The sequence below is a fragment of the Pyrus communis genome, chromosome 16, assembly GCF_963583255.1.
Source record: "Pyrus communis chromosome 16, drPyrComm1.1, whole genome shotgun sequence".
NCBI lineage: Eukaryota > Viridiplantae > Streptophyta > Magnoliopsida > Rosales > Rosaceae > Pyrus > Pyrus communis.
In genome coordinates, this window is record NC_084818.1 from 6,251,725 (window position 1) to 6,263,814 (window position 12,090).

General features: G+C 36.4%; 1 protein-coding gene across 2 annotated transcripts; it reads left to right on the plus strand.

Annotated features, from left to right (window-relative positions):
* Positions 1–7,026: 7,026 nt before the first annotated feature.
* LOC137720315 (actin-related protein 5) lies at positions 7,027–11,531 on the plus strand. 2 transcript variants are annotated; one of them, XM_068459368.1, is made up of 12 exons: positions 7,027–7,177; positions 7,271–7,341; positions 7,478–7,602; positions 7,816–7,860; positions 8,188–8,290; positions 8,432–8,541; positions 8,957–9,066; positions 9,152–9,242; positions 9,322–9,765; positions 10,028–10,155; positions 10,370–10,712; positions 10,804–11,531. In XM_068459368.1, the coding sequence occupies exons 1-12, from the start codon at positions 7,077–7,079 to the stop codon at positions 11,308–11,310; spliced, it is 2,178 nt and encodes a 725-aa protein (XP_068315469.1). In that variant the 5' UTR covers positions 7,027–7,076; the 3' UTR covers positions 11,311–11,531. The 2 variants fall into 2 exon arrangements, with proteins under 2 accessions (XP_068315469.1, XP_068315470.1); XM_068459369.1 differs by lacking the exons at positions 7,027–7,177; positions 7,271–7,341 and having other exon boundaries at positions 7,509–7,602; positions 8,183–8,290.
* The last annotated feature ends 559 nt before the right edge of the window (positions 11,532–12,090 follow it).

Sequence of the window (12,090 nt, forward strand, 5' to 3'; positions counted from 1 at the left end):
GTTTGGTTATGTGATGTAAATAACAAACATGTACGTTTGTACTAGTTTAGGTCCGATAGTTTTAGTACGGTCAATTAGGTTGTTACGTTATATAGTTTAGGTTGGATAGATTCGGTATGGTTTGTATTTTCTATGTTTTAGTTCCTTAGGTTAGATAGATTCAGTACAGTTAATTTGGTATGGTTTGTATTTAATTTTTATGTTTTAGTCCAGTAGGTCTGATGATTCCGGCATTATTGATTGGTTAGGCCTTGTATATTAGTTATGATTTGTAACACTTGATGCTTTTCAAACCTATTTTTTGTGTTCGAATCCCTAAAACAATTGGGCCTAAGGGTAATATAGTCAAACTAAAAATACAATAAATCCAACAAGATTTAATTAAATCTAACATGGAATATAAAGCTGACGTGGACACAAGTCAAATGACTATTTTTAGTTTTTTATCTTACATAATGTATTATTAAAAACATGATCTTTTTAGGGATTAAAATGAAAACTAATTCTTAATATCACTTATATAACAAAAACAATATAAAGAAACGTCTACTGATTCTAATTGGTAAATTTACATAGTTGTATTTGAAATAGACTAGATTAGAGTTACAATTAGTGAACTATTTCTTGTGCCTCAAGGAATAGTGAGACCCGGATTAATTTCTTAATTATAGGCTAAGAGGTTGCTACGTGGAATACAATTTCATGGCTTTAGTATTGTAGTTATAAGCATATTAGGGTTTTTAGGATCCATTAGTGGGTTGTATTAACTTGAGATGTGATGCCTATACAAGTTTGAAGTCCCTATGCACACTGCAACACATCACAGACGCTAGAATTCCCTACCAATTTGTGAATAAAGAGCAACAATGCATAGAAGTGCTTCGAGCTATCTAGTCCTCGTTTGACGTCTTCTCCAAGAATGTAAAGCTTATGTGTTTTGATTAGCATGAAATTATAAAATCTTCAATATAATTATATACTGGGTCCATGGGGTAGGTCTGCATATAATCGATACCTTTGTTTTATTTGAAATATTGAACCATCAAGGTCTTAATCATGCAATGCACTACATATTATTTATCTTTTCAACATATGATCATTAACATTTCAGAAGAAAAAAAAATTGCCTCGAGTATCAGTGACTTGGTCAATATATATAGCTTAAGAAATTATAACTATAATTAATATGGCATCACATATTTAACCATATCAGTTGGAGTCTCTCTCAACCGTTCTTTGAGGTAGTATATTGAACCTAACACTAGATAGCTTGTGCAACAGCTCAGGAGAGTTCTGTTGGTTTACTGTTTACAATATCATTAGTGGATCTATCGAATCAAATTATCAAATTGCAGCTTTTGGAACCATTCTAATAAAATTAAAATATGTTCAGAAAGCTTTAGGAGCCCCAAGTATGGTGACTTGGATCATTTTCACGTGCCAATCAGCCAATGCCACAGGCCATGGCAAGAGGAAAAACAAAAGATCTGCTTATCCATCAGCTGGGTGTTGAGAGAGAGAGAGAGAGAGAGAGGTTTTGTTTTTTAATCTGCTGAGAAATATTCCTTTTGAACCAGTGGCCGGTGGGGACTAAGTACTCTTCTCGTGCCCTACAACCGCCTTGTCTTCTTTTAAAACGAAATCCAAGCCTGCTATAGATTTTCGTAAGCACTACCTCCAAACAAGTCTTTCAATTTTCTTTTTCCTTTTTGTTTTGTTCTTTTGTTAATGCGCACCATCTTAAGATGAATAGTTTATGCTTAATTAATTGGTAAAGTGTTAATTACGATACATCGTCTTCTTAGGAGGCACGATTAATTTAAGGCCTTTCCCCAAGTAACTTTTCTGATATATATTTTCTGTTTACCATGTGAAAAACTCGATTGGAAGACTTTATTAACTTAAAGTTATTGCAAATTATTAATTTTCGAATTATACAAAATTTATTTTACCATGCCCTGATATTTTAATTTCGTTAGAGGAACCAACAAACATTATAAACCTAGTTCTCTAATACGCACTAGCATATAAGTATAAACCAGAATACTTAGAAATTTAATTATTAAATCTTCGGTATAAACCCTAAAGTCTTTTAATATGCACCGGTGTATAGTATACATAAGAATATTTAAATATTTATCATTAAGGTCTCGTTTTAAAGTGTTTTTAAAATAACTGAAAACGTATTTGGTGATTTTTTTTTTTTTGAGAACTAATCCTTAATAAAAATGCAAGTGAATACTTGAAAAACACTTAAGTGTTTCATGCAACAAACTCATAACTAGACTTCTTGCAAGAAGCACTTCAAACACTTTTGGAGCCCAGTAACATTTTCTCTAAAAATGCTTTTAGTTATTTTTAAAGCTCTTCCAAACGAGCCCTAAATTTTTGACCACATATCCAGCTAATCCTCAATTGCACCGGTACATGTCATAAAACAAAGCACAATAAATTTTCACAAAACCCTAACCTAGTATTCTACTTTCTTGCCTTCTGGGCGCACCGCCTATACTGTTTTCTGAAATGATTTGTCAAAAACGAAGCCCTGAAATCTCGCTGAGGAGTCTGGACTGTGTTTTGACACAAGACAACTGCAAGCAGCTACATTGCATTACAATTTGCACTTGTATATATAGGTTTAGCTTACCCCATTTAGAAACCACGGTGACCTCGCTCTACAAATCGTATAGCCTCATTTCAGGTGCCTTTTTTTCTTCATTTCTTCTCAACACGCTATCTCATTTTTCTTTCCCACTCTTTCTTTTGTTTTTTGCTTTGGTGTTTCTCGACATTAGCTCAGATGTACTAGATATATATACTTTTATTTATATAGCAACTTTTTCTCTCCTCTACCTATTGATCCCAGAGTTATATATGTTTTGAGTTTCGACCAAAAAGTATCATGCTACAGTTATTAATTTTGTAAACTCAATGATTCGTCAAAATCTTTAACAGCTCTCTTGAGTCTTATGGACGACTGATTGAAAGTATCCAAAATACCATTAATTGTTGTACGTAGTAGTACCATGTGTATAGAACTTTAGATAAACTAACTAGGATTTATGTTACGTGTCTTGACTTGTTTGTGTGTTGAACTACAAAAGCCAATGGAGAATTTTTAGGTAGTCGTGTTGGTGACAAAGATATATATCAAATCGTGATCCCATGCATCGAGAGTCGAGAGATGGATGATCACAGGAGAAAAGGTTAATTGGCTTTTCTTTCTGGGTTAGGAGGAATATGACTCTGACTGAGTATACGTACGTAGATGTGCAGTGTGTTGAGGTGGACAGACACGAACTGTGCCATGCGGGGCTCTTGCTCGTAAGGTTCATACTTTCCCGTTTTGGTAGCTAGGTCCTTTCTTTTACAGCTCTTAGACTGCTCTCTCTCTCTCTCTCTCTCTCTCTCTCTCTCTCTCTCTCTCTCTCTCTCTCTCTCTCTCTCTCTCTCTCTCTCTCTCTCTCGTACTTATATAGGGTGCGCTATCTACAGACCTTTTTTATTTGTCACACATTCATTTCAATTTTTTGTCGTCGTCAAATCAAATGAATTAAAAAAAATCAAATAACATTAATTAACAAGGAATGTATAAGAGGTAAAAATTAGTGTCTTAGTAGCACCTCCTTTATATATTTAATTTATATTTAGATGCATTTGAGTAATCAAATCCCAACAAGATCCTCCCCGGATCCTTTTGGTAAGAATCATGAGAATCCGTGAATCGTATATGTTCATCGTATATCGTGTGGTCATTTTTTGTTAAGTACTGTTTATGTTTATTTTTAAATAAAAATATTTAAAATGATTTTTGACCGCACGATGTACGATGAACGAACATGATTCATGAATTCCTGAAATCAAGGATCCGAACTCAATCAAATCAACAGTTTCAACCAGAGCAATGATGGATGGAAAGTAAAAGTACGTATACCTTGGGTAGTAATTGTTGTGATGCCATCTCAAGGCATAGCTATATAGCCATATAGGGAAGGGTTTCATTTCTGAAAAGAAACTAGGGTTTGAAACATCTTTTTACATTTCCCCATTTCTCTGGCCATTTTGTTCTATCAGATCGATGTGAAGATATGACGCCATGTTACCTCATTCACATATCTAAGAAAATGTCTTATTGGCCTGTCACGTTGAGTCATCTTATATATTAATTAGCTTTCTCTGTCAATCTCTCTCGGCTGCAACGTACAAACAACTTGCCATGGTTTAATTGGTACGCAAGTGATCATGTTCTTCGGGATTTTGCGCTTGTCAAAAGGAAACTGGTTAAAAGAGTAAAACCGAAAAAGAGATGTTGGGGGTGAGACACTCTCCCTTTCAAACCCTAATTTCACTCTTCCAAATAAAAGGAGTCGCTATATCTAGCTAGCATTTGGATTCTTCAAAGGATAAGAACTTCAATGGTGCGTTTAGTTAGAATACACTAAAGCCTTTATAAACTTATAAAGTTGGGATCAAATAATTTTTATTAACTTTAGAGAAGTTATTTTTTAATTGAGGTGTAATTAAAAAAAAATTATTTATTGACTTATTTATCCTTAAAAAAAATTATTTTTATTAACTTTAGAGAAAATTATGGTGCGTTTAGTTAGATTCTTTGGGCTCAAATTATTTTATTCCTGCACATATGTATTTAATTTACTTGTACTTCAAGGTGTTGTTTCTTTATGCCCAATGCTCTGTTGTGTATGTTGATGATGAATCCCACATTGATGAGAGTAGAGACCTTGCATATGCTTATAAGTAGTTGGGCTACTCCCCATATTGCCAATTGATTTCATGTTGGAATCCTAACTTTCTTCATGGTATCAGAGCATATTGTCCCACTTGTGCTTCAGGTGAAACCTAACAGCCATTTATGGTCCAGGTCACTCGAGTACAACCACTTGTGCTCGAGGTGAAACCTAACAGCCACTTGTGCTCCACATCCACTTGTGCTCCAAGTCACTCAAGTTGTTTGTCTGAGGGGCGTCACTCGAGTACAGCCACTTGTGCTCCATGTGAAACCTAATAAATCTCACATTGATGAGAGGAACAACTTTTAAGTAGTTTGGCTATTCCTTATATTGCCAATTAGTTTAATGATGGAACCTCTTCAATGTTAGAAAGGGTGTTGAATATCTTTTTTTTTCCTCTGTCAATATCAGTCATGCCCACCCAAGGTCAATATGAAAAATCAGTTACCTAAAATATTCGTGTTGATTGTGCAAAAAGAAAGCATCAAACCCCAACTTGAAGCAAAAGTTATAATTACATGGAGGTGTGTTTCCTTAAGATAGGACCAAGAAAATTATAATTGATTACAATGTGAAGTTTATTCCTATACATAGCTGGTTCCAAGTTGAAACCATAAGTTTTTATGACTTTTAAAAAGGTTATTCCTTTATACAATATTAATTTAGAGACGATTTACTCAATGGGCTAACAATAATATAGTTCAAATTCGTCTTTGGCGAGAATCAAATTTAATATCTCTCACTTACAAACGAAGATGAATACTACTAGACCATAATATTAAGTGCCAAAATGTCTTCAATTAATCGTAAACATATTTTTGATTACTTAATTGAAGAGGATCGATGAGTACCCCTTAATAAACCTCTAGATATATACACTTGAAGAGTGAAATATAAGAGTGGTATCTAATGCACGATAGCTAACAAATAACAATGCACATATATCGATCCCAAACCTCAATGATTCCTCCTAGGACAATAAGACACATCATTTGTACTCCAAGTGTTTTTTAATCAGTGAGATTTGGCTGTGCCATTGCCAATGTACAATAATTCAATCCCTAAAGGACGATCCTCACCTGCAATGTTTCATCACCTCGCCTTTAGTGTCAATCCTTCATCATCATTACTTGTCCTTCACTTTCACATGTGAACTCCATGTCTCTTTCCAAGTAAATGTTGGGCGATGTTACTAGTTAAATTATTTAACAACTTCTCGTGCATAAAAAAGATTAACGCTTTTGGTTTATAATTCATGATTTTCATTTCATTTGTCATCAAATCTTAGGGCTCAACTTTGGGTAGGTGTTGGAAAAACTACCAAGTTTTGGACTACGATCATATGTGTAGAGGATATTTTCGATGGAGCGGTAAAATTAGATGGGAAAGAACACCAACCACTATGAAGTAAATGATATTCTCAAAGTTCATGTAAGATTCGAGGGTTGAGATTTCACAATTTTCATTATTACTACTATTATTTTTAGTAAGTTTGTAATTTAAATGAGTAACAACAGTTATCCATGCACTTGATGTATTATGTTCAATTTCTTGTATAAAACGGAATTAAAGAAAATGATCATTAAGTGAAGGTAAATTCGATACAATAACTTGTGTTAAATAGAAACAAATCAATAGAAAAGGGTCAACAAGTTAAATTAGACGATTTTGTAAATGTTAATTTAGACTAAATTGAGAATGAAGAGTCATCGAATCACTGTTATTTTTTTCATCAAATTCAAGTTTTATTCGTAATCCAGGATGAGTATCAACAACATATAAAATATAAACTCATCTTCCAGCCACCAATCACAAAAGGTCACTACAAATTAACAGTCCACTAAAAAGCAAGCACGCGTGATTATACCACGCATCGTCCACATAAAACAAAATTTATACTACTAGCTTCACAAGAAGGAGCTATAAACTTGCACATAACAAATTAGGTTGAGTTTTTTCAAACTTATTCCGACTAAAAAATTGTTCATGTTACCATTGACCTCCAAAATTCCATCCAAGTAAATTCCCCTATGGCGAGAGGGTGACACAAAGTGGGACTATGGGCTTTGTCTGAGCCCAACTCAGCCAGTCTTTTGGGCCCGTAAAGCCGAAAAAGCGCGAGAAGCTACAGAGCGGGTCCAATCTTTGGCGGCAAAACCGGTTCGAGCGAAACTTTCGTGGGCTTGAAAACCCGAACCGGCCCACTTCTGGCACTGTGCAAGTCTGCTTCTTCTTTACCATGGTTGAACACTCGAACTGCAACAGAAGAAGCAGAGAAAGCTAGGGCACAAAACGCAGGCACGGCCTCGGCTCCCTCCATTCGAAATGCCGTTTATCTCCAAAATTCAACGGCAGTCCGATTACAGACGCTTCCCTTCCTCCACTCCCATCGTCATCGACAATGGCGCCTCCTATTTTCGCATCGGGTATAACCTCGCAAAAACCCTAATTTCAACTTCCGCGTGCGTAATTCATGGCCATTTTTGTTAGTTTTCACCTTTTTTGTGCGGGATTTTCAGGTGGGCAGGAGAGGCCGAGCCTCGTGTTATTTTCCGCAACATTGTTCAGAGGCCGCGCCACAAGGCCACCGGTACGCTCGATTTTCTCACTGTTATGTATTTTGAGAGCTTAATTTGCAAGGTTCAAGAAGCTTTTTCGTGTATAATTTTGTGTTATTATCGAAGGTGGTAACTTTAAAGAAATATCAAAAAAAATTCTGTATTCAGGAGAAACTGTGACCATTGTTGGAGACCATGATCCTGCATTGTTGAAATACTTTGATTGCACGCGGTCGGGACCCCGCTCAGCTTTTGACAACAATGTTGTTTTCCAGTTTGAAATTATGGAATATGTAAGTTCAGTTTACTAATGATTATGTTCTGTATTGGTTGGCGCACTCAATTCATTTTTGGCTTGGCATTTAGCTTTGCTACCAGCTCGAAATGAAAAGTTTACATGGTTTTGGTGTACACCGTGTCTAAAATTTATAGTGCATCAATCTTTTCTGGTTTGCATGCAGTAATCTTAGACTTGTAGCCTTACTAATAGTCTCTTGCGTCTGTAGATTCTTGACTTTGCCTTTGATCGGTTGGGTGCAAATGGATCACAGGTATGATTCAAATTGGACCGTTTGTTTCTTCGTTTTACTATACTTGCTGAAGCTCTAGATTTTGATTATGGAGGTTCATTTTGTTAAAAGCTGTTTTCTTTGCTACCATGATTTTGTCTATCTTGAGGCCAGTTCTTTTTAATGAGATTGCCAATACCAGTTTGCATGAATGATATGCAATAGTGTTCTTTTTTTTTTTTTTAGATCGTTACAAGCATATGCAAAGTCATTTATTTTGAAGCCTGTTTTTTCATGTAAGGTTTCAGATCAGTTTATATATTTGTAAGACCTTTTCCTAAACTTTGTGTTCATTTGAGGGCAGAACAGATTGATCACCCAATCCTGATTACTGAATGCGTGTGCAACCCATTTCACTCTCGTAGTAAAATGGCTGAACTTTTGTTTGAGACATATGGAGTTCCATCTATAGGTATCAACAGTAACTTAAAATTTTACCTCTCTTCAGACATGCTTCCTTACTGGCTCTTTGGCCTGTGTTGTTTTTGCTCCCTTTAATATGTCTACTTTTGTTTAGATTTTTTTTTTTTTTTCTTTGTTTCCATACTTACAGCATATGGTGTCGATGCTGCATTCAGCTATAAGTATAATCAGCAGCATGGGGTTTGTGATAAAGATGGTCTTGTTATCTGTCCTGGGTTTACCACTACTCATGTTATTCCGGTATGCTTTCTTGGTCTTGGTAATTGCTTAACTAATGACGGATTTAGTAATGAAAAATATCCAAGACTGAGGTTTCATTACATCTCTGATTGTCAATATAATGATAAATAAGCTGTAGTTTAAAATTTTCTGTTGCGATTCTTGTTTTCCATAAATCCCTTCATTAGTACCTCTTTAAGTGAGCATTATTATACAAATTGGTTACTCAGTATGTTATCATGATTCATTGTGGGATTTATAGATTGGGATTATGGAAAACATATCTAGTTTTATTGGCCTCAAGCAAATCTTCAGTATGGAATTCCACTACTTCAGTTCATATTTTCAGAACAACTAAGAAATTGATAAAGATGATAACATACCCAAGACCTCTCTTGATTGCTAGGTTGATCATTTTTTTGTATGTCATTCCCAGTTTATTGATGGTGAGCCCGATTATAAAGGAAGCTGTCGAACTAACATTGGTGGGTACCACATCACTGATTATATGAAGCAACTTCTCTCACTTAAATACCCTCATCATATGTGAGTATAATTTGGTTGGTTTCCAGTTCACTTGAATGGGGGACCGATTGAGTAATATTTCTGATTATGTGTATCTATGCAACAGGGCTAGGCTTACATGGGAGAAGGTTGAAGACCTGAAGATGGAGCACTGTTACATTGCTCCAGATTATGTGTCAGAAGCTCGGTTATTTCAGGTATTGATGATTGCCTTTTCCAATCCATTCGCCTATCCCAATCTCGTTAGTTAACTGTTGATATATTTTTTGTTTTCAGAGGGGGGCAAAGGAAGCTGAAGATAAAACAAGGATGTGGCAGCTTCCATGGGTTCCACCACCTACTGAGGAGCCCCCTTCTGAAGAAGAGATTGCAAGAAAGGCAGCCATTAAAGAGAAACAAGGTCAACGATTGCGAGAAATGGCTGAGGCGAAGAGATCTTCTAGGATAAATGAACTGGAGAATGAATCACACGGGTTGGAGTTTCTTCTAAAACAGCTTGAACAGGTTGAAGAGCCTGATATACCATCGTTCTTGTCAGCCACTGGCTATGTCTCCAAGAAGGAAGTAGAATCTGCCCTGGTGAAGGTAAGACAATCGTTACTGAAAACAAAAGGTGAACCAAAGGGTGAACAAGCTGAGCTTGACGAGAAGACAGATCCTGCAGGAAGCGAAAGGTTTCCTCTTTTAAATATACCTGACAACATGCTTACCTCTGAGCAGGTATGCTTTTATGCCAACTTTCTTTCACATTCCCACCATTTTGAATTCGTTGTGTATTGCACTTTTAGGATGTGTGCATAAACTGCACACATTCATTGCTCTTAACACTTATTTATGACTTGAAAAACCTGAGGTCCTCTCTGTAAACCTAACATTTGAAGGCATCAACCAGATAGCATTTGAGCTTTTTCCTTATATTCATCTTGCTTTTAGGTTTTCACATCATCGTTAATGGAGTCCTTTGGTACTGTTCTCTTGACAGCTGAAGGAGAAAAAGAGACAGTTGTTTCTAAAAACCACATCTGAAGGTCGGCAGCGAGCTAAACAGAAGCGTCATGAAGAAGAATTAGAGCGGGAAAAGAGAAATCAACAAGATGAGAAAAAACGTTTGTATGTGTTGACACATGGTTTTTTATTTTGGCAACGTAAAACAAAATCAGTTTATTGTGATCAGGCTTTAAGGAGAGAAAACCATTCATGTTTATTAAAATTAAGATTTTATATGGTTCACTGTTTAGCATTCTAGATTCCTCATGATGATTTTATAAGTTTTGGAAATGTGTATCATCTCCTCGTTAATTATTATTTTCTCTTTGTATTGTAGAGAAAACCCGGAGGTTTATTTAGAGCAGTTGCATGCTAAATATAAAGATCTTTCAGAGAAAGTTGAACAGAGAAAACGACTTAAGACAAATGGTGGGGGTCATACAAATGGAAATAATTTTTCTGGAAATGTTGGCCGTGGCGAGAGATTAAATGCTGCACAGAGGGAAAGGATGCGCCTTTTGACAACAGCAGCTTTTGATCGCGGCAAGGGTGAGGATACTTTTGGCGCAAAAGATGAAGATTGGCAACTATACAAACTCATGAGCAAAGATAACGATGATGATGATGAGGGACCAGATGTGGATGAAGCAGAGCTAGCGCGTCTCTCTTCTAGGCTCAAGGTCTGTTTATTCTGCTTCACTTAAGTGCTGGCTGTGGTTTACCTTTGTAGTTTTGATCCTAATTATTTGTTTTGGTTCATTGCTTTGACAGGAAGTGGACCCGACATTTGTTCCCAAACCAGATATTGCAAACCCTCAATCTGCTGAAGCACCAAAGTTTCGTCCTCTTACCCAGGAAGATTTTCAAATTGTTTTCGGTGTTGAAAGGTTCAGGTGCCCAGAGGTCTTATTTTGTCCCAACTGGATTGGAATCGACCAGGCAGGCTTAGATGAGATGGCTGGGGTGTCGCTGAGGAGGCTGCCAACTAAGGGCCAAGAGCTGGAGGAGAGGCTAACCAGTTCAATATTTATGACTGGTGGGAGTAGTCTTTTTCCTGGCATGAGCGAGCGCTTGGAGGCAGGAATCCGGATGATTCGGCCGTGTGGTTCACCCATAAGGATAGTCAAAGCATTGGATCCGATTCTAGATGCATGGCGTGGGGCTTCCGCTTATGCCGCCGCCTCCCACTTCCCGACACAAACTTTCAGTAAGGAAGACTACTATGAGAAGGGTGAAGACTGCGTTCGCAGATACCAATTTCGGTATTATACATTGTAGTTGTTTAGGTCACCTTTATGCCTTGATATATGCCATTATTGGTGTTGTCAAACGTAGATTGCAGAGAACATGTTAAACATTGACGATGAGCATCTCAATTTCAAACAACTTTTTCTTACTAAATGTGTCATTTGTCAATTTATGTGGCAATTTGGTGTAAAAGTTTGCTCCTCTAAACTTTCACTCCAATCTACTTTAACTTGTGTGGGGCTTCCATACCATGTCATTTGTAGGGTTTCTCTTACTTTTACTGTGGATTTTATTCTCTTTAGACTCCACATTTGTCTCATTTAGTGTGATAGTTGCTCTACTAGGCCGTACTCGAGTGACAATCGGACTTATTCAACCCAAAACCAATCCCTAAAAGAACTTCTTTGGCATGACATGACATAGTAACGTTTCGTTGTTGATGCATAGATATTATAACACGTATTTAATAAATTTGTTTCTTGGGATATTAATCTAATGCTAATCACATTATAACACATGGTTTAGTATCACCCGTAGTCTAAATTTTTTTCGATCCCTTCACAAAATAAAGAATTTTACTATACTTTAGTGGATAGCACGAACGTTGAGTAATAAATACTTGGATGTACAGTTATTAATCTAATAAATAAAAATCCAACAACGAAAAATTCCGGTGTATAATACGTACTAGAAACACAGTAGGTTTAAAGGCCAAGCAAGTTTAAAGGCCAAGCAATAAACAATTAACTTCAAAGCAACGGCCAGCTTTAGACGAGCTCGATCAATGCAAAAATGACCGTTGGAGGATTC